Source organism: Sylvia atricapilla, chromosome 6 (assembly GCF_009819655.1).
Source record: "Sylvia atricapilla isolate bSylAtr1 chromosome 6, bSylAtr1.pri, whole genome shotgun sequence".
In the NCBI taxonomy this organism is placed as follows: Eukaryota; Metazoa; Chordata; class Aves; order Passeriformes; family Sylviidae; genus Sylvia; species Sylvia atricapilla.
Genome location: NC_089145.1, coordinates 39,948,756 through 39,970,996, shown reverse-complemented (window position 1 = coordinate 39,970,996; position 22,241 = coordinate 39,948,756). Strand labels below are relative to the sequence as shown.

The window sequence follows — 22,241 nt, the reverse complement described above, 5'->3', positions numbered from 1 at the left end:
CGCAGCCCCTCGGGCGGGTCGCCAGAGGGTTTAGGGACGGGGTTCGGGTTTCAAGGCGGTGCTGCGGTGATCGCCGCTGCGGTCGGGGCTTTGGCTGCGGATTGTGGGAGCGCGGCTGGACAGCGGCACCCGCGCCGGGAGCGGTCCCGGGCTGGGCGAGGAGAGCGGCCGGGTGCCTGTGCACCCACGGGATGGAGCTCGGCAGGTGCCAGATCCCCCTTAGCGGATGACAAACAGCCGGTAGGGAAAGTATGGGCTTGGGATGGAGCCTTGCGTGGTGCCTTTGGGATGTTTAAATCCGCAGGAGTTTTCCCAGCCATCGGGTAAAAATTCATATTTTGCTTTCTCAAATAATCATGCGCTGCGAAATGAGTGTTGAGTGCTGCTGGCTACGGTACCGTGATGTTCTCCAGTTCACCATTAGCATCAACTAATTGATCCAAAGGTCGCTCCTTACAGCGAGGCGCATCAAGCTGTCAGCTCCTACAATGTCAGGAGCTCCCACAGTGCTCCAGGCATGCAAGCATCTTTCCATATTTATTGTATTTCCCAGAAGGTTGCTGGAATGCAACCTCTAACAGCCTTTATTAGGAGGTGATTTGCCATCGGCTGAGCAGCAGTTGCCTGTGAGCACCACTGGTTGCCAGTGTCATTGACTATAGGAACAGAGATATTTGCAGAGCCCTTGCAGATGAACTGTACAGGATTTAGCAGGAGAGCTGCACCTGCCAGGGTTTGATTTGCATTTTTTTCCTTTTTCTGAAAAGACACTTTCATCTACCACTTGGATTCATGTTTAGAGATGTAGGGCAGTGACCCCGTTCATCCAGTACGTGACCCTGACTTCCTTCAACAGATCGTACTGATTTTGGAACAAAATGCCAACACTTAGGAAAGCAGACATAATGTACTCCCCACCCCTACAATGAATTTAAGGATTCAAAGCAAAAGTAAGTTAAAACTGACACATCATGGAGTGAGTTCACCATTACATACAGCTCAAGCCAAGTCCTGTTTAGTGATAGGAGTCATCCCTTAATTTAAGAGGAGCAGAGGAGCCTGGCTCTGGAGTATTGCTGAATTTGTAAAGCTCAAGTGTGTGTTTTCTGATTTTTGTATTTTAAGCATGCAATGAGTAGAGTGATTTCTCAGATATGATGTTTCAAGGAACACTATATGGATTTTTTTTCCCCCTAGGGTAGATGGGGCTGCATGATGCAAGATGTAGTGAGGATGAGGCTGTTGTGGCCATGTGAATGTGCCCGAAGTCTTCCCTTGCAGGAAGTGTGGGTACAATGTAAACAATGAAAATGCAGAAGAATGAAACAAACTAACAGGGTCTCTTTGTACAATTCCCATGGTGTGGTGCATAAAATTAAATACAGTATCATTTTTTAGACTAATTAATAGTCTACTCTTCACCAACTACGTTTTCAGTGAGCCTTCAGATTATTCATTAGTATGTTTTATAACATACTAATGAATAACTAAAATAATAAAAATAACTAAATAATTAAATAACTAAAATAACTAAAATGATAAATAATTAGATGATGTAAGGAAGAGTGTGATTACTGTATCTTCTTCATATTCAACTGCCAAACAAAAGGATGAAATCCTATTTGCTCTATTAATTCCTAGTTTATAAGTTGCAATTTAAAAGCCATTTATCCTGCACTGATACAAATAGGGTTTCCAGGTGCATATGGCACAAAACAAGTCCCGTTTTTAAAATACCTTATATGATTGCATTAAAATACATTTTCAAGAGGAAAACATGAAAATAAGTCATGAATATATTTTATTAAGTAGCTTATTCCACCTTCAGTACGTACAAATCTATTGCTAGTAACAGCATCATACTCTACTGGCAATGCCTCCTGCTTTCAGACTTCCCAACACGCACAAATGTTGCAAAAGCTTTTAAATCTGTGCAGTAGGAAATGGCATTGATTTAACAGGATAGCAGGAGTCACAATTTCTTTTCGAGTTATTTGCATGTGCCAACAGCAACTGAAATCACCTGGAGGCACGACCTGGATTCAAACAGGTTTGTGTTTTGTTACTAAGGGTGTTTTTGGTTAGATTAATCAAAGAGGCTTCATAAATGTTCTCTGGCTCTGTAGCTGTTGTCCTCTTTGGCTTCCTCCAGGAAAATCTACACCATCCCCATATCTGATTTGTTAAATTTTATGTTTTAAATTTTATTTTGGCCTTTCTGTTCAGGCATATGATCTGCTTAACCTGGGTGGGATAATCACTCCTGAATAGCATTCACCTCATATATAAATGTTATATGTGTATATTATATTTAATACAAAATGTATGTTTTGTGGGACTGCGACCATATCTGCTTGATGCCCAAGTTTCTGACAGCAGGCAGTAAAGTCTCAAACCTGCAAGGAGTTTGTTATTCTGTACAGGGGTTTGGTTTACTTTAAAATCATCCCCACCTTTTACAATAGGGGAAAAGGGACAGATGGAAAGATCACAGATGTCACAAATTAGAAACAAACCCTCTTTTATTGAATTTTATACTGTTACACAATCAAAAAGAAATACAGTCACAAGTACGTCAAAATGTTTCAAGAGAAATATCAATTGCAATACGTTGTACTTGGTTCCAAAAAAGAATTCCATTAAAATATACCACTTCTTCATGAGAGAATACTGCTATTATTCACAAAATCTACTGTACTGTATAAATCCAGCAGCAAACTCTTTTAACTTTTTGGTAACTTGCTCAAGGTAAACAGGGAAGCAGAAGGAAAATGACAATTAGTTTCTAGAATTTGGATCAAAAATCCCAGTCCTCCAGAATAGAGCTTTTCAGGGAGTTACGTCATAATTGGTATATTTAATGAAAGCTGGATACCCAACTTGCGTGGAATTCCTATGAAAATGGACTTCCTACAAAGTCCTGTGAGGTGTTTATTTTCATGCTGGACAGTTACAGTTTTGAGTAACGTGCCAAAGTGCAGTGACAATGTGAGCTGCGTGCTCTGGTCAGGAGCAGAGGGAAGGGGACAGATGGCTGACCTGGGGCCTGTCCAGCCCGGCTGACAGTGGCAGGATGCTCCCACATCCCACTGCACTGTCAGGAAAGGTTCACTCAGCAGTGTAACAGGGGAGAACACTTGCCAACAGACACTGCCTTTAGCTGCCAGTGCTTAGCTGTTTAATTAAATAGCTCTTTAAGTAATGAAACATTACCATTAAATATGCAATAGTTTAACCTGTAATTATCAGGATTATTTGACCCAACAGTTGTATTTCATTGGAAGCAGAGCTGATAATTTCATCCAAACTAAGATTTGATGTCTTTAAAACCCTCATCAGTGTTACGTGTAAATGGTTCTTGTGGGCCCTAATATATGGGTCTTTAATTCAGTAATTACTTTGGGACAGTTTAATGTGTGTACACAGATACTACTAAATTTTGCATCTCAGGTAAGTTGTTTCCATTTCACCCAAAGGTTTTCAAGGATCACCAAAGTCCAAGCCAGTCTCACTAGATGGGAGGAGGCTACATTAGCAAGAGGTACTTTGGACTCCAGGCTACCTTCATTTACTCACTATCTTACACCCAAGATAAAACTTAAATAGGCTGTGCAGTAACTTAAGATTTCTGGGCAGTTATGGCTGTAGTTTATTTTAACTACTTTCAGGTAAAGGAAGGAATTACATCATCATAAATACTAGTTTAAAAGTTCCTTTACCCTTTAACAAAATCATCACTGTTGATGATTAAAACATCAATTAAAATCTGTATGTAAAAACAGTAATTGTACTGTGCCCTGAAGAAGGCCTGGCTTGACTACTGCTGTAGTCAGGAGAACCTGGAAGATAACTGTTCTTCTCTTCAGTTTACCATTTTCACATAATTAGCATGTTCTATATACAGGAAAAAATACTGTATTTACCCAGAATTTCTTCTTCACAACAAAGAATAAATCACAGCATGATTTGGGTGGGAAAGGATCTTAAAACCCACCTAGTTCCAACCCCCTGCCACCTTTCACTATCCCAGGTTGCTCCAAGCCCATCCAACCTGGCCTTGAACACTTCCAAGGCTGGGTCACCACCCTCACAGTCATTCATTTCCTCATAATTTCTATTATGGTGTCTCAACATCTTAAAAAGGCTGCAAGTCAGCAGAGAAAGTATGCAAAATCACTAAGAAAACACTTAGAAAGCCATTTTTTTGAGAAGCTTGTACTCCAAATCAGCTCTAGAATCAGGCTGCCTGTTCCTGGGACCTGAAGAGGGGAGAAAAAAAAAAAAAGGAAAAAAGAAAAAAAAAAAAAAGGCAGCTTAACAGTGGGGGAAAAAAAGTTAGCAAAACAGAAATTGAAAAAAAGCAACTGAAACGTGTACTTCAAGGTTTTGCAATCTGGCATCTGTATTTATCAAAGTTCCTACAAGGGCCAGAGCAATTACTGTTCCTTTTCTGTGCCTTGTTCAGTGTCTCTAGGACGCTTGAGGGTTTTTTTTAGGTTATTTTTTCCCTACAGTAAACCAATACAGCTACTGCAGTTCATCACAGTAGTCAAAATTTTATTATTATGCATAGTAAAAAATGTTAGACTTGAGAGTCTTAGATGAAACATGGCACAGTTAAATCCACAGCTGCTGCCACTAAGATCAGAGATGATCTAGGACAGGATGGATGAGGCTCTGAGCAACCTGATCTCATGGAATGGGTCCCTGCCCATAAGAGGTGTGGGAACAAAATGATCCTTAAAGTCCCTTCCAACCCAAGCCATTCTCTGACTCCAGCAGGCTGATGACCATAAATCATATGGGTCTCTTCAGTTTTCCATCTCTTTTTAACACAGATTTTAGTCTGAAAACTTTCTGCTCTCTTAGTGCACTGAAGAGGACCTGACAGACCCAAACAGATCAGGCTCCTCCAAAACATGGCCAAGAGAGCAGCAGAACACCTCTGTCCTGTCTCTTGGGAGTGCAAAGGGATAACTTCCCCCCCCCAGGCCAGCTCCAAGCTTGGTGGGGCAGTACAAAAGTAGAACCCAGCTGTATTTTTCACCTGCCTGCAAGACTCTCACAGAAGCACATCAATCCATGCAGAGCTAAAGCAGGAGGGATGCCCTAAACAGCAGGGGCTTAACCCAACTTCACTATTTAAACCTCCTAACTGCTGACAGAGAAAGAAATGCCATACAGAGAATGCCAGCCCAGACACAGCAGGCAGGGAGGAGCTCTGCTGCTTTTAGCCATTAAAAATGCATTAAAAATGCTCACTAGTGAAGAAGTTCTCTGCATGAAGTTTCAGCTGCAGCTGACTGCCTCTATATACCTTCTCCTCTCTGTGCAACTTCCACTCAATACTTTAACAAGTGTGCAACTATTTTCTGCTGCCAGTGCCTAATCATGTTTCTGTTAATAGCGTCCTTTTAGTTTCATAGAGTTGTGGCAGTTTGGAAAGTGCTCTCTTCAATGAAACAGTAACTTTAGAGAACAGGTTACACTTATGTACTAGGACATTGATTTCAAAACAGTGCAACGAAACCAAAAAGTTTACAACATAAAACCAAAGTAACTCCTGTGACCTTCCACAATTGATTACTTATAGTGAGATAAACTTCTTAAAAATAGTTTGGAGAATGCACAGAATATCTTGGCCATATTTACGCAAAACAGAGTTACTGTACTTCATGATAGCAAAATGAGGAAAGTCACTGGATCAACAGCACAAAAATGTGGAACAAGTTTCACCAAGTACCAGCTTAACTTTTTTAATCATGGGGTTTTGTGATAGAAATCCATCTCAGATCAATTACTCCTGTGAATTTTACCTTTTCCTGCTTTCCTGTGTTACCTTGATAAAGCTTCCAGAGACAAGGCTTTAAGCTGTTAATAAAGATGAATTCTTTCTGCTCTAATGTAAAACAAAAGTGCTGCCTCCTCGCTGCCAGGTTTGCTCACTGGTGTGATTACAGGTTGAGAAGTGTAAGGTCTTTGGCAAGTGGTAGTACAACACTGTCTGGGAGACTTCAGTACTGAACAGGCTCAAATAATGAATGCAGAGATGTTACAATCAAAAGAAGGAAGCAGTGATTTCCAATCAACTCTAAGTTAAAAAGGGAACACGGATGAACAACAACCACTAACAAAAATATAAATTATCTCATTTCTCTCAGATAACACACTCCCCAAGGGGGCCTGGTCCACATATAGTTTATTGATGTAAGAAAACAATACAGTTAGTGTTAGATCCAACCACAAAGAGCAAAAAAGAATGAGTGAATGAAGGTTTTGTACAGTACGTATAGGAAAATAAGATGTTTGTGACAACTATATATTTCTAAATAAAAAGGCTTCTAAATATATTCAAGTTATTGAAATCTACATGAAAACATACGGATGTTAATAGCAACAAGGTGCATAAAACCAAAACATCAAAATATTGAGCAACTCAATGATGTACTAGATAAAAGTTTGCTAACAATGCAAGATGTTTTACAATCTGCTTGAAATATCACCTATACCACACAGGGTAAGCGAACATTTAGATTTAAGATCATACACAATATTAGCATTAACTTCAACAACTACAGGCAGGGATTTTTTTTTTAAGCTGGCAAAGTGACTACTTTAAGAACATCAAACTTTCTCTAAATTGAGAACGTATCCAAAGAAAATGCTGCTAGCCCTTTCCAGATAAAGCCTTTCCTTTGACTAACCACACCCACTGAAGTCAAAAGCATAAGACAGCATTTAAGAATGATTTATATTACAACGTGACTAAAATAATGACATAATCCAGGTTTAAACATGTTTTCATAGGCAAACAAAAGATTCTTCTTAAAAACTAGTTTTTATAAATGCAGAATATATTGCATGAGGAACTGCTGGTATTTTTTAAGAAAATATATTGTGCGATTGTGGCTACAATGCACCGCTGCAAAGCATTGTTGTCTCTTATAAAAACTATTAACATAAAAAACTTACTTGAACACAAAGAGTAAGAGAGCACAAGTCTTCCAACTACCTATGAAAAGCAGGATGGAAGTATTGCCAGTTTTTCCTGTGTTGACATTTAACTAATGATAAGTTTTGGTGACCAACTCCCCAGCCAAAAAATAAATATTTTTTTTAATCAGGTGCATATTTCAAAGCTGCTATTGCAAGTGTGTTTTAAATGTAATGGACTTAAAAGTGTATGTACCAAAGAATTATAAAAATGCACTAGAGTTTGAGTTATTGTTACATAAAGAACATATTAAAAAGACTGTCAAAATAAGTAGAAAGGGGATCAAAACTGAACTAACTGAATTAGTGCAGTACTGTAGCCAGGCTTCTAAAATCAGATATAGAAAATATAAATAGACTGCTTTAGGTGATGATTCACCAGTGTCCAAAAAAGGAGGAAGTTTTGTGAAAGCTCAGTTAACTTGATCCAGAGCTCTGAGCAGTTCTTCCCCCTGTAGCAGGTTTCTGTTGCCTTGTATGGGAGCGTTTACTTCGCAGTCGTAACTCGTGAGTTGGGGGAGTCCACTCTCATCCATCGACTGCCCTAGGAGTTTACTTGCTATGTCTACAGAGGGAGGGGAAGGAGAAAAAGTGCACTTTATTCACCATGCTTAACCTCTCCTAGAGCTGTTCACAAGGAGATAAGTTTGGATAGTTTTGGAGAGTCTGTTCTCTTTCACACAGCCCCTCCACCCCCTCTGCCTAGGAAAGCAAGATACCAACCAGTTGATAGTAGAATGATTGTCTTTTGCTCCACTCCACTGTGACCATTTGTTTTGCATCCCTTTACACGTTTCCAAGCAAGTGATGCATTTCCTCCACGGTCACCTGTCTGCTGGAATAAAGACCCCTAGAAAGAAATAAAATTAGTCTTCTTTAGTGAATATTGTATCTCTATAACCCTCCACGTCCCTCTTCCAAATGAACAATTCCCATCATTAAGTAAGCACTAATGTGGCATTGTTACAATTTAAAGTGCATTTTGTTCAGAATCTGGGGAGTAATATATTTCCAAGTACACTAATTTGAAAATTATTTAACAGAAAACTGAATTGGCTTCCAAGACCTGACTTCCCTTACAGAAAGCAATTACAAAATCCTCGTTATCATCAGTTACCACGCTCAAGATTAGCGTGTACATGTACACAAACACACCCATTTAATTACTGCTGCTCTGGGGTGAGTAAGCATCAGGTTTTTACTGGAGTCTCTAATGGCTTTCTGCACTGGAATTAATAGTGTAGGCAGAAGAATCAGGAACCTCAGTAGGTTAATTCTATCTACACATTTACAATTAAATTCTGTTTGCACTCCAGTTATTGCCACCAAGCCACCTGACCCAAGCCTTGTGGAAAATGCAGTCCTACACCAGTCTAGTGCAGATATGGCTCCTTAGCATATTGTTTTGACAGCAGAACAGAAGATATGGAGATTAGGAAGCTGTAAGGGCTTCATATAATTGGAATAAGGAAGAAGAAGCTGCCACTGAAACAGATGAGATGGAAGAAAAAAGCACCATCTTAGTATCAAGTCTGCTGGCAAAAGTACTTGAATCTGCAAAGTTTGGTCTTGTTAGTGATACTGACTGCTGCAAAAAGAGAAGGTATGTCAGAACACTGCCATTATCCTCAAAATAGGGAAGAGCATAGGTTTTCAGGTTGTAAAACACCTGTGTAAGTCAAAAGAGCAGATGTCTAGTAGAAGTTATAGTGAACTCAGAGCTGCAGTTCAGAGTGAGATTAGTCACCTACAATGCTGCTGCTGCTTATTTTTGACCAGGAATGCATTCCAGCCCTTCATGTTAAGAAAGATATGGCGTGTAACTGTCCCACTGTAATGATTTATATCATTATTTTATAACACAGCATTTTATAACCTTACTATATCTTGTCCTTGTCTAATTCTCCTGTTTTCTAGTATTTTACTTTGGTTTTCACTTATTTTCACTCTGCAAAATACATCCCACAAAAAGTTGTGGCAAGTATTTGCACAACCCTAGAACAGCATGTATCTATGCCTGGATTTAACATCATTTTTCTTCTGCTTGTGTAAAAGGCCTGTATATCCTCCCAGAAATCCATTGTGGAGAGAGAAGCCAAACAATTAAAGCACTTCTTAAAATAATTCCACTAAGACCCAGCTTCATGGAAATTCAGCTTCCGACTCTGAGAAGCCATCAAAATATTTATAACACTTTTGTCAGATACAGACAAAAGAAAAAGGTTTAGCAAAGAATGAAGCCTGTACCTGTAAGCATTAAACTGGCACTGAGCACAGAAGCCTGAACACTATTCCAGCAGTTAACACTGAACTGCTTGTGTTCTGTGTATTTAACGACAGCCCAGGCTCTTTTGAATACTTTATCAGCAACACCATGAGCTGCAGCACCTTTGCATGAGAAAAGGGCAATGGAAGGCAATAACATTTCTTGCAGAGCTATGAATTCTCAAAGGGCTTCTGGAAGCAGCAGAACTACATACATGGCAGTGCAAAGCATTCAGCAAATGAAAATAACCACATAGAAATGGCATAGAAAAACTGATTTGTCTTATGCCCAGACTAGAATGCCAGTAGAGGAGTAAAAAGAGTTCAGAAGAAAAATAATCCTGCACTGTAAGATACGATAGATGCCTACAACTAGGAGGTGGCTCAGTAGAAGACAAAGAAGCTCAAAAGCTACGTTGCAGTAGAGGAATTAAGACTAAGACTTCTCAAAACTTGACAGGTGGGAATTTGCAGAGAAGATGAGCGAGAGAACAGTGTGCAATGGCAAAGCTCAAGGTTTCAAAATACTGAGAGCTGACAGTGGGAGACAAAGATTATGGAGACAACGTACCCTTGCAGAAATTAACAAACTGGACAACCCCCAATCAAGTGACCCAAATCTAGCAGTAGCTACAAAGCTTCTTTTAAATAGCTAGGACAGATGAGGACGAGCTTCTCCCAAGTGCCCACAGTAATACTAGAGAAAGCATGCAAGAAAAGGAGTAGCAGTAATAGACATTTGCTTGGTTATTACAGGAGGTCTCTTCCTTCATAGTTCAGATGGTCTTGTTATCTGATTAAGTAAAGCAATCTCAGACCCAATGAAAAAAATAAAAGCATAGGAAGAAGCATAAGAACACTAATCTTCAGTGTTGACAAATAAGAAAACTGAGTTTGAATCCAAAAGTTAAATAAATACGGCAATTACACATTTAAATGTGATGCCTTACATTTGTGCATATTCTACTAAAGAAGCACATATGCTCACGGAAGAGTATTTTCTACCTAATCAAGAAATGCATTTGGGTGTAGAGGGCACTTTTGAAAAGTTGACAGTAAAAGAGAATAAAAAGTGGAGTATCTGCATATATGTATATATATATAAATTTCATCTATCAATTATCTGTCATCCCAAGATTCCACTGCTTACCAACAGCTCAACTCAGGAGCCTGCACTGATGTCTCATTTCAGAAATTGCAAGGTTAAAAGTGAATATTTTAAAATGGTAAAACAAAACTCACAATTCCAACTGCCTGAAAAAGTGAACCATCATGTTCCATTTTTCGTTTTCTCTGAGCATTATGCAAAGCTAGCATCTTTGGATTTAGTTCTTCATCCAGTGCAGTAGATCTAAGAAAAATTGATTCAGGCTGTTAAGACGTTTCTGCTTTCCTCAAGCCATTCTTCTTCCATGGACACTTATATATACAACATTACAGAACTGAATTTATGAACTCCACTACTTTTTGTTCATAAATTGACTTATTTCAACAATCATTTTCTATGAGCATAGCAAATGTTAGCCTTTAATCTTGCTGTGAAGCTCAGAATGAGTTTTAACAAAAATTTTTAAATCTGCAGAAAAAAAAGGCATAAAAGTTCAGCAGCCCACTTTCAACAGAAAGAAGGGGAGGGAGGGTGAGGGAAAGTCTACTCTGAATATTTCTACATACAGATAAATCTTTTACATATCACAAATCTCATGTTTGACTTAATATAGTTTTCTATTTGTGATAAATATCTGCTATAGGCACTACAGTCCATCACAAAACACATTTAGTTTGAAAAGCAATACCTATTGCTTAGAGAAACTGTATATCTGATATCTGCAGTATCTGTAGCACAGACTGTAGCTGCCTCTTACCTCTAACACAGTGGACAGGGAAAGCACCAGAAACATTGTGTGGGTGTAACTACCTAATTTGCCTACTGCATTTTCATAAAGGCTGCACATCAGGTACAAGAACAGAACAGAATTTTTACAATAGCTGGCTTTTACATGAGGTGCTTAGGTAAAAGCTACCATGAAATTAACTTTAAGGGAGTTTACTATTAAAAAAAAGAGACTCATTTGACACAGCCAAATTTAAACGTCTCAATTTCTACTCTGAAGAGCGCTGAGAATGAACACACAACAAGCTGGCAGAAATCACAGCTAATTCCTCAAATGACACCAGGGCTTAAGCTGCACTTTTAAAATACCTTTTATTCAGAGTGACTGTTAGCAAGCTGGGTGCTCCTGGAGAAGGCTTTTCCACCTGATCCACCGCTGCTTTCCCTGCTCTGATGGGCGAGGCAGTTCGACTCCTGCTCTCACCGTAGGGCGAGGCGGGGGCACTGCTGGGCTCCGAGGAGGGGACCACGATGGTCTTCACATCGTCCGCGCGCTCCGCCGGCTTCGCCTCCTCAGCGCCGCCCGCCGCCGCCTGACCCGGCTGGAATATGGTGATGGTGGTGGCTGCGCCCTGCGAGCTGGAGGAGCTGCTGCTTTCCAGCGGGGACAGCTGATCGAAGGAGCGCAGCTGGAAGTCGTCGTCCATCGGGATGTAAGGAGCCAACATCTCTAAATCTAAATCTGTTTCCTGGAAGAGACAAGAGGTGGAACTTATCAGTGTGGAAGAAACCTCAGCTGTGACTTCAAGGCTTTTCCTTTTACCGAATCCATCCAAATTTTTATTATTTTAGACATTAATCAAAATATTACATAAAAAGAGAAGGAGGTTCCTGAAAACATTCTAAAAGGGAAAAGAAGTACACTCAGAATAAGATGATAAAGAATTTTAAGTTACTGTACATTACCTGAGTAGAGAATGGATTTTTTGCTTCTGTATCTATGGCAAAGAGTTTTTCCACTAATTCCAGTTTGAATTCACTGGCCATATCATTATCCACATCAAAGCAGTAATCATTGGGACTACTGGGCTGTGAAAACATTTTGAACATAGTTTTAGGTTTCTGTCATTGCATCACTTGGCATTGTTACCTACAGATTCTCTGCAAAAATTCTAATGTGGAAACTAATCCCAAGCTGTAGCTGCACAAAATTAAAATGGGAAAGGAAAACACTTACATTTATCTCTATATATTCAAATTTTCCCCACCAGGGAAGCACTTGCTTAGTTGAAACCTGGAAGTAATCTCTACAGTAATTTACTGCAACTACTTTGCTGTTTAGGGAAGTTGTGTCTGAACCAACTGAATGAAAAACACCAATCTCAAGCTCTGCTTATTTCTATCAGATAGCATTACATAGATTCAATATATAAGACTCACTTTAATGAAAAGATACAACAACTTATCAGTTTCTACAGATCATGGCGTGAGCTTAAGTCATAAGGTAGAAATAATTTCCAATTCCTGTCCTGCATCCTTAACCAGATCTGCCCCACAAGCCCCAACAGCACATCCATTTTAATGACAGCATATCCAAATTATGAAACTCACCTCAGGTGAACTTTGGCTGGTACTTGCATCAGAAGGGCTGGTTGGTTGCTCTTGCACCTGAGGCATGGTAAAAGAAAGTTCGAGTGGCTCTGTGTTTGGCTCCAGCTTTGATACAACTTCTCTATTGAGTGCAGGATCAGCATTGCTACGAAGTGGCTTTGTAGTTTCAGAGGCAGGTAGTGGGGACATTGCCATATTTATATTCTGCAATTTCTCACTGGATGAGGGGAGCATTACATCATTATACAAAGGAACTTCATCACATTGTTGTTCATCAGACTCTATAAAAATTAAAAGAAACCATCAACCTAAGTAACAGTACTCTGTGTGTCTACGGACCTCATTAAACTTAAACAGCAGCTGAAATACCACTCGGCAAGTGGTACTGGGAGGTTATTTTATAAAATCTACTATAAAACAGTAACTTTGTTAATTACATGCTCTCCAATTTAAACACACACCCACCATTACTGCTGAAATCTAGAGAGATAATTGTGTCTCCAGCAGCTGGGGCCAGCACAGTTAAAGCATCTGGTTCCTGTTTAAGTTTTTCAAATAGGCTGTTAGTATCCTCCAGGTCATCTTTACTGAATATTTTGGTCATTTTCATGTCAGGAGACTCCACTGGTTTCAGCATACACTCAGTTTGTCCAAGGGAAAAAATTAAGTCCTTCTGAACAATTCCACTGTCAGACAGAGAGGAAGATGATTGTTAAAGAACAGCTAAAAGGAGTAAGTTCTGGCTTAACAGTTTTGTAGGTTGAAACCCACCCATTCTCCCCACCCAAAAACCCCGAACCAACAAAAAACACCCCACCACACATATCCCACAAAATTACCATGATAAGAGCTTTAAGAATTTGGTTTTTTGTAACTCATTCTCTCCTCAGAAGTAACAGACAAAATAAGCACTAATTGTGGTACAATTATAAAAATGTAACAACATAAATATGCTTTTCTGAAAGCATTGAAAAGAAAAAATATTTTTTTTAAAAAAAGGAAGAAGTTAGATATTTCCTAAACTACTTTTCTTTGTTTTAAACGAATGTGCAACATCTTGATAGATTTATATCGGGACATTCACTGAAGTTTTGAAAAACTAATTTAGGACTATTGGACATTTGCAGAAGAATAGTCAACCAGTCTGCCCTCAGCTGAAGCTTTCAATTAAAAGAGGAGTTCAAAGAAAGAAAAAGTTAGATGGCTTGAGAACAACACCACTACTGCTGCTCTGACTCCTACCAAAGTTATTAGTGAAATTAACTGCTCCAGACTTGGGATAAAGATTAGAGAGCTGTCTAAAACGCACACAAATCCTCAAGCGCTTCCAATCAGACAGAAGAGGCTGGTTCTACACTCATTTGCCTGCAGAGATCATCTACTGACATCACTGGACCAGAAAAGCATTTTATTTTCAAATACAATTACTAATCCTAGGACTGGCAGTATTGTAAGAAATATTCTATTTCACTGGTAGGGAACAATAACATTATAATATACTCAGCAGGGAATCAGTGCCATCAGAATCTGACTTGGTCTTCAGTAAAAATGATTACAAAGAACACTGAAGTCCACTCAACTTACCTCAACACATAGTTCACACACACTATGCACTGTGGCTGAGAATTCTTAGTGTTGTATATAACAGTTGCTTGAGTTTCAACCCAGACATAGCCACCTTGTTTGGCCAGCATTCTGTACTGTCCTGTTGTCACCTGCCCTTTTGTGAACACTAAAAGCAGAAAGAACACCAGCTTTAATTACAGGCAAAAATCCCCCAGAACTGTTTGAGGTCAGTATTCATTGCAGATTCATATCTGCAACTAAAAGAAAGCCCTCGTTCTTCTGCTGCTTTCCCCCAGGGATGTCTCTCATCTCCTGTAGTTTGAAGGCTTTAAATTCAGTTTTCACTTACTGTCATGGTGTGTTTTGGTCAGATGATCAGAATCCAGTGCGTGATAGTACTCATAGATTGAGCGACCCAGGAGCTCCTCTGGCTCGTAACCCATCAACTCTGTAATTCTTTAAAACAAGGGAAAAAATTGCTACTTGAAAGCAGACACAGGCCAGCACAAATACCAGAGCATTTGGAATGCTTGCACAACATCTAGGAAAACCTTAAGAATCACTTCCACACGTATCAGCAGCAAATTTGGGTTACTGGGACTTTTCATTTTGAAATAAATTGCTAATCTGATGCTTCTTTACAAGAGAAATTTCGGCAGGCATAGGATTTTACTTCTCACTGAGTATTTATAAATCATGTAGTGTGGATAGGATTAAACAAATCCTGACTTCTTAAGACATTTTTTCTTTTTGCTTCAAGGTAGACCAGCTACTTACAGACCAGCTTAGCAAATATGAAAATCTAACAGTATAACAAACATACATTTCAACAGTTTTCATCCTGCAACTAAGAGAATTTAGGAATCAGATTTACTCTTCCCACTCAAGCACTGCCTGCTTTTAAGGCAAATGAGATTTCGTTAGTCTCTAGAGGGCAGTGCTAACCAGGGAAGTGCTTGTATTTTGCCCCTGTTCTAGACTCAGAATGTGACCAAGTAAGAACCTTTCATGTGACACCATCAGTCCTAGAAAGGTTGTTATTGCAGAGGTCAGAAATTACCTATCAACCTCTTTCTCCATCTAACTGCATCAACCTCCTTCTGCAACTAACTTACTAGAAATTCATTTTTGTTATAAGTAAAGGAAATAGGTAGTAACAAATGACACCAAATTGAAACCAAACAAAAATACCAAATAATCCACCCCCAAACAAAAAACCTTGAGTTGACTATTTCCTTCATTTGCATTTATCAAATTTATCAAGCTAAGTTCCCAGAGGATAGGAAAATCAGTCTTATGTGTCTGACTACACCCCTGATTTGCACTAAAAGCTCATTTTTCAACAGCAGATGTATTGCACTGTAAGTACGGCTGAAGGTCTGGGGTTTTTGACAGAAGAAAGCAGACACTGATCTCCCAAGGAAGGGAGAGAGGAAGGAAGCAGTAGCAATAAAATGCATCTGACAAGTACTGCACACACTCTTTTCAGTCACCAAAATGCCCCATCTTCAACAAGCCTAAAATCCTGCTTTTTTCAGTGTCTGGGAGTATCTTCACATTTCAATTTAAATCACTGCCACTATAGTAAAGACCAATTTGAAGAGGTAATTAACTGAAGGCAAAGGATTTATTCATTGAATGGCTTGGGTTGGAAGGCACCTTCAAGACCCTCCTGTTCCAAAGATGGGGCAGCAGTTAGGAAAAACCCAAGTACGCCACCAATGATTGCATTGTCAAGATGCATTAAGTTATTGAGAAGGCAAACATTAGCCAACATGCACCATTTTTATAGTATAAATCATATATATTACCTTTCATCACAATAGGAAAATTTCATATCAAGACTGTGACGACTGAGGAACGTTTTACTGTCCAAGGGGACCTCAATGTTTGATGGGTGAGGAATAGGTTCACAAATCAACACCAGGCAGGTCATGGGAGGCTTTTTGTACCCACAGTGAGTCTGGTTCCCACACGTGTCGTACACACGGATGTGGCCAGTGCAGTGCAGCACCTACAGCAGAGTTGGATTTTAGAAAGAGATGAGATTTGGTCAGTCAGCAAACACAATCCTATTTCCACCAGCACGCCCAGAGCCAAGTTCTTCCCCACCCCATCCCTCAAGGGGACAGTGACAAGGGATGGCTGGAGGAGAGCAGTGTCCTCCTCCTCACCCCACACATCCTGGGGTGGGTTCACAGCCCAACTCCTCCCTCAGCACTGGCTGAAGCAACACCAGACATGGCTGCTTTTCTGTGAACTCTTCTTTTAGTCACGGTAATGACAACTCTGATGAGCAGCTGCCTCAGCAAAAGGTATTCACAATTTAAATCTGAAAGTTATGATAATACAATAATCCCCATTTTAGCTATTCTGCAGAGGTGATGACGGAGATCAAATACATTCTTCAACAGGAACTTCTGCATTTTGTGGGGTTTTCTTTTAACCATTCTGAAGCAGAAATAGTTCACAGACAGCAGCAAAGAAGTTGTTTGATCCAGAATAATCAAATTCAAATCATAAAAGAGAACTGTGAGCCATAATCCACTGGATACAGTAAAAGGTTACTTTGTCCAGAGGAGAAAATGCATTCACTGCAGAAAGTTATCAGGCTGGCCCCTTTTTGTTCCAACTGTTACAAAGGGAGAGCCAGCAGCTTCAAAAGAATGGCACTGAAGTCCTTCAGAGACCTCAACTATCACATTTTCAGTGACAAATCAAAAGAAATCAGGGATCAGCATAAGTGATGTCAAGTACTTTTTTCCCAGAGAAGGCTTTATGCAAACGTATTTGGTAATTATAATTGTTTGTAAGTAAATGACCTCTAATTTAAAATGGAAAATTCATTAAATGAGTTTTGAAAAACTGATTTTAAAATGTTTCAGTTACCTCTGTGATGTATTCAGCATTAAAATTCAGCAAAATGAAGCACAATTATTAAATTATAAAGTACTTAGTGAAATTCAAGCTCATTACATGAAGCAAAAATGTTGAAATACAGTATTATGACATTTGAAGAGGAAGCTGCCAAACTATGCAAATATTCCTTTGCATTAGTTACCTTCCAAGTAGCAGACTTTATATTCACTGTTCTTCCCCTGCTAGTCAGTGTACACTTCATTCTGAGAAAAAAGCTGCGCTCCGTGTTTTGCTCTTTGCCCTTTTTCACAGGACCTAGCAGAAGCAAACAGCAAACCAAACCTTAACACATTTGGATCATCTTCCAAAGGCATTAAAATACTTCCCCAAACATATTATAGAACTCTAAGGCTAAGGGAAGACCCAAAAAATAAACTAAAAATATTCATACACCTAATAGCACTTCTGATAATGGTATTTTTAGAGAAGTTTTACTATCAAGTAGACAAAAAATCCCTGAAGTTTCATAGAGTTATAGAATGGTTTGTGCTGGAAGTGACCTTAAAGACCATCTCATTCCAATTCTCCTGCCATGGGCAGGGACACCTTCCACTAGACCAGGTTGCTTCAAGCCCCATCCAACCTTGGACATCCAGCCTTGGACACTCCCAGGGATGGGGCACCCACAGCTCCCCTGGGCAACCTGTGCCAGGGCCTCAGCAACCTCACTGGGAAGAATTCCTTCCCAAAAACCACCTAACCCTGCCCTCTGTCAGTAGAAACCATTCCCCTTGTCTTGTCACTCCAGGCCCCTGTCCATAGTCCCTCTCCAGCTCTCTTGGAGCCACTTTAGGTACAGGACTCAAAGATCTCCCCAGAGTCATTTTTTCTCCAGGGTGAACAATCCCAGCCCTCTCTCAGTCTGTCCTCAGAGGAGAGGCTTTTGATGCAGCCCAGTTTCAATGTTTTAAGATCAGGGTTGTACTTGTAGCCAACTCCACACTCGCAAATTTCAGGAAAAAGGAGCAATTGGAAATTTAATACATTTTAAAATTGTGACAAAGGACAAAAAAAACATATGTGTAGAATAAGAAGTCTTGTTGAGGTAGTTTCCACTGAAATGCATCAGTAACTCACAGTGAAGAGGTTCAAACCAAGCACCTTTTGGGCTTGTTGCTCTTCAGGACTGCAAATTTTTCAATTCAAAATTAACAACTCAACTGTTTATATGCATCCAAATATTTCCATGGTGATTTACACTCTTGGAGTAAATAGGGACCAAGTTTTTAAACACATTATTAGCATTCTAGGGAGAAAAAAAGTTGAGAAACAAATCAACACTGGCAGCATTTATTTTTTAGCCTCACTTGCTCCCAGCAGGCTTTAAGTTAAGCTTTTGCCTGTACAGGGAGATCCTTGTGGAGCCAATTACTAGTTACGCTATTGTGGGCAAAGAAAACGTAACTGATGCTATCAGGAGAGCTGCAAGCAGCTCACAATGTGTGCAAGGAGGAAACACAGCACCCAGGAGAAGGAGCAGTGGAAGAGCCAGTTTGCTGAGGTTTGCTAAAGAGCAAGGACCAAATCATGGCAGAGGGGGAAGTTTAGAACACATGAGCTTACTTCTGATACAAATTCATACAATAATTTGTTCTCATCCTCCACAGACAATAGTAGCTATGAAATTCTTCATGGTGGCTTGCACTGCGGCTACTGGCTTGACAAAATTAATTAGAAAAATGTTAAAGCCCCTAATGCTAACTTGTTTATTGCTCTAGCAGAGGCAAAGACTAAAGGACTCAAGCATATTTTATGCTACTTGAAAACAACCTTGATAATTGAGGAAGTGGGGCAGAAACTAAAGCAGAATTCACAGAAGCAGCAAAAACTTTTTAATTCAGTAAGTTTTAAGAGTTAAACCAATCTAGAAATTGATAGCTGAAGACCGCACAATATTACTGTTACCAAGTGCTGATGCATGAAGCTCTGCTTTGAGAAGCAGCTGTAAAAGATTGAGCAACTTTCAAGTCTGATTCAGCACTGTACATTACTTTTTTAAATGGCCAGCTTTGAAAGTTTAAAGAGCAGCTTCATAAAATGAGAATGCAGTTCTGTTTCTGCCAATCGCATTTATATTCACTTGCACTTGTACAGTCCCAAAGGGGAATATTTAATACACAATTCAAAACCAAAATAATTCCACTGATGTAAGAGCTACAGTAGAAGGCAACCTGGGAATACTAATAAATATAAAAATGTACTATTGCTACTGCAATTTAGACTTTTGTCTGCCAACGTCATTTGCAAAACAGCTTTTGTAATAATGCTTTCCAGACATCTGATTCCAGTCTGGCCAATTTAGACATGCTTGAGATGGTTTGCATGAAACTCAGCGATACGACATTTTTAAGAATAAGCTTTTGCAACAAAACCAGGTTTTTACACCGCTTTAGGGAAATTGTTCCTCCACCCCCAAGATGCATTACTGTATTCCAAAGGGGGAGGCAGGGGAGAAGGCCAATCTACCCTTAGAAACATACTTCAGTTCTAACGGCAGCCAAGTTTACAAAATGCTTACAAAATCAAAGTCAGGCCCTTAATGCTATGGCATCTTATTAGGTCCTTTCCACTGAATTGAATAGGATGACAATGTAAGACTTACACAAAATCTACAGTTCTACAAGGAAGCAGAGGTCAGGTTTATTAATTTATCACTGTCTGAATTCAGAGTCCATATAAACTTCATTTGATGAAAGAGAAAGTAGAGAGGTCAGATTTTAGTCTTCTAACTACTGAGTAAAGCAGATTTGTTTGGAGGCATGCAGGCTGCCAAGTCTTTATGGCCTTTATCAAATCCTTAGAAGACATAAAAGCTGTAATTCATGGGCAATTGTTAAATTTCAAAGCATACAGCACATGTAAACACAATGTTCGCTCCCTCAGATGGAGAAGTGAAGAGCCAGAAATCTGTGAATAGATACCAATTTCATGCACCAATTAAAAGGTGCAGAGAAGCATCAACCCCAATGCCCTTTTTGGAGCTGTTCAAGTATTCCCAGATTGGTGTCCTAAAATTTAAATACAGTATCTTTTTTTTTGTCTAGGGTATACCACCATAGATTTCTGGAGAAAGCAACTGTTCTCACCTGTCCTGTAAAGGCAAGACCAGACCAAGACAAATGCACCAACTGAGCTTCTCCATGTCTCCCTACAGCAATTGCTTAAAATCATTCTCATTCAACCTACCTTTAATTTTATTTCTGTAGGCATTTATACCTTCAACCCTCAAGAACTCCATTTCAGTCATTAATTTTGTTAGATTAAAAAATCCTAATGAAGTCTCATTTCTTCTATAATTAGGATATAGCCAAAACATTTTGGTTATTCCTTTTGTTAGTGTCTCTCAACAAGGTTTAATTTGAGATTTAAGAAATAAAAACATATTAGCTTTTTAACTCAACATCATTTTCTGGCAGATATCCAACTGTATTAATGCCAACAGAAACTATCCATAAGTAAATTAAATTGATTTTTTCCCTTTTCTTCTCACCATTTCTGTGTGTAAGCATTTCTCTCAGCTCCTCGTGGTCACATGGATGAGTGAAATCAAATACACTGTGCCCCGTCAACTCAAACTGCAAAAATTAAGAGGAATAAGGGTGTTTAACTTCACATACACAAAAATGGAACAGCTTTTTGAAACAGTCTTAGGAAATGTCAGTATTTCACCTGAGTGAGTCCCATACACTTGTTCACGTTTTCAGACATGTAAATCATGTCTCCATCTTCAGACAGAACCATGACAAAGCCATCAAGAGCTTTCAAGTAGAAACAGTTCAGTTCCTTCTCCATTTTGGCTTCTGTCTCCAGCTCACCTGCAAGCAGCCACACATTTTTGTTTAAGCAAACACCAGCCATTCTTCACTTGCCAGCAGGAATGACTTCTGGCACCAGTCTGCAAGGAGCCAATCTTGCAGGGCCTTTCAAAACCAATATAATTCATTTAGATAAGTGATCAGTTCAATTTTTCAAGCCCTAGTAAAGGTATCAGAAATCACAGAAAATCAGAGCGAGGTTAAGCCTCTGTGCTGTTATGTATTAACCAATATCCCTTCCACCTCAAGGGAAAGGTCTATGTGGCAAAAAAATTACCACCCATGTCAAAAGGCATTATAAACTTCTCTCAGGGGCTTTCTGGGAGAGTTTTCAGACTGGCTGCTGAAGTTACTCCTCCATACAGCAGAGGCACACATGCCTGAGCACAAATAACCAGTATAGCACCTGTGGCAGGCTAGTAGCTACTGGCTCCCAACCAGACTCAGATATTCCTGCCATTGCAGCTGCAGAGACAACATACCTCCAGCTGACTTCACCTCCAGAGGAGCACATCACAGAAACACAATTTACAAAACTTTTCCTTGCAGTTTATATTAAGGGAACACAACTACAGTTAGTTTAGCTCAGTCAACCCTGAACCAATTACCTACAGTCAAGAAAGCACAGCTGGAACAAACAAGTTTAGTGGGAAAAGAGGTTTAAGGAATCTAACTTTGGGAGAAGGGTCAGATGAGACTGAAAAGGGCACTACAGCTGTGATGAGACAACCAGGATCACCAGAACAGAAAGAGAAAAAATGAAGCCCATAGAACAGCAGATTTTCTCCTGTGCCATTGCCAATAGTTGATTTCTACTGTTAAGGTTTCCCACCTTCTCAGAGAAAGCACACATCTAATAACACATTCATTTATTTTACTCTGACAGGTCATACAAATAGATCCTTCCTCATTTTCCCTCCCAGATGGTGCCAGGTTTGCTCCCTTACCAGCATCCAGCAGCTTCCTCATGCGCAGGTAGCTGATGGTGAGCCTCATGATGGAGGCCTTGTCCAAGTGTGCGCTCACGGTGTGGGGCAGGGGCAGCTGGTGCGCCAGCTCATAGAACACCTCCGACTCCTTGCTCCTCCGGCACCGGGCTGCATCCCTCGACTTCTCTTTCCTGCGTTCGGAGCTAATCCTGTAGAAACAAAGTTTCGGATGAATGCAGGGAACCCAGCTCTCCGGGATATGTGCCTTTGAAACTAAGTTGCCCAGCAGCCAAGTAAACCAAGTTGAGG

The 22,241-nt window shown here is 39.8% G+C and overlaps 1 protein-coding gene across 2 annotated transcripts in view; it reads right to left on the bottom strand.

Annotated features, from left to right (window-relative positions):
* Positions 1 to 6,182: 6,182 nt before the first annotated feature.
* The window catches only part of HIF1A (hypoxia inducible factor 1 subunit alpha), a 30,504-nt gene continuing 14,445 nt past the window's right edge, over positions 6,183 to 22,241 (bottom strand). Inside the window, exons 2-15 of one of the 2 annotated variants that reach the window (XM_066321616.1) lie at positions 21,951 to 22,141; positions 20,858 to 21,003; positions 20,679 to 20,763; positions 17,331 to 17,443; positions 16,081 to 16,283; positions 14,619 to 14,725; positions 14,288 to 14,435; positions 13,169 to 13,389; positions 12,704 to 12,984; positions 12,059 to 12,181; positions 11,462 to 11,841; positions 10,501 to 10,609; positions 7,717 to 7,843; positions 6,183 to 7,558 (exon numbers count right to left, since the gene is read on the bottom strand). In XM_066321616.1, the coding sequence (XP_066177713.1) occupies positions 7,407 to 7,558; positions 7,717 to 7,843; positions 10,501 to 10,609; positions 11,462 to 11,841; positions 12,059 to 12,181; positions 12,704 to 12,984; positions 13,169 to 13,389; positions 14,288 to 14,435; positions 14,619 to 14,725; positions 16,081 to 16,283; positions 17,331 to 17,443; positions 20,679 to 20,763; positions 20,858 to 21,003; positions 21,951 to 22,141 (2,386 nt within the window). In that variant the 3' untranslated portion in view covers positions 6,183 to 7,406. Of the gene's footprint in view, positions 7,559 to 7,716; positions 7,844 to 10,500; positions 10,610 to 11,461; positions 11,842 to 12,058; positions 12,182 to 12,703; positions 12,985 to 13,168; positions 13,390 to 14,287; positions 14,436 to 14,618; positions 14,726 to 16,080; positions 16,284 to 17,330; positions 17,444 to 20,678; positions 20,764 to 20,857; positions 21,004 to 21,950; positions 22,146 to 22,241 lie in introns of both variants that reach the window. The other variant, XM_066321617.1, reaches the window with a different exon arrangement.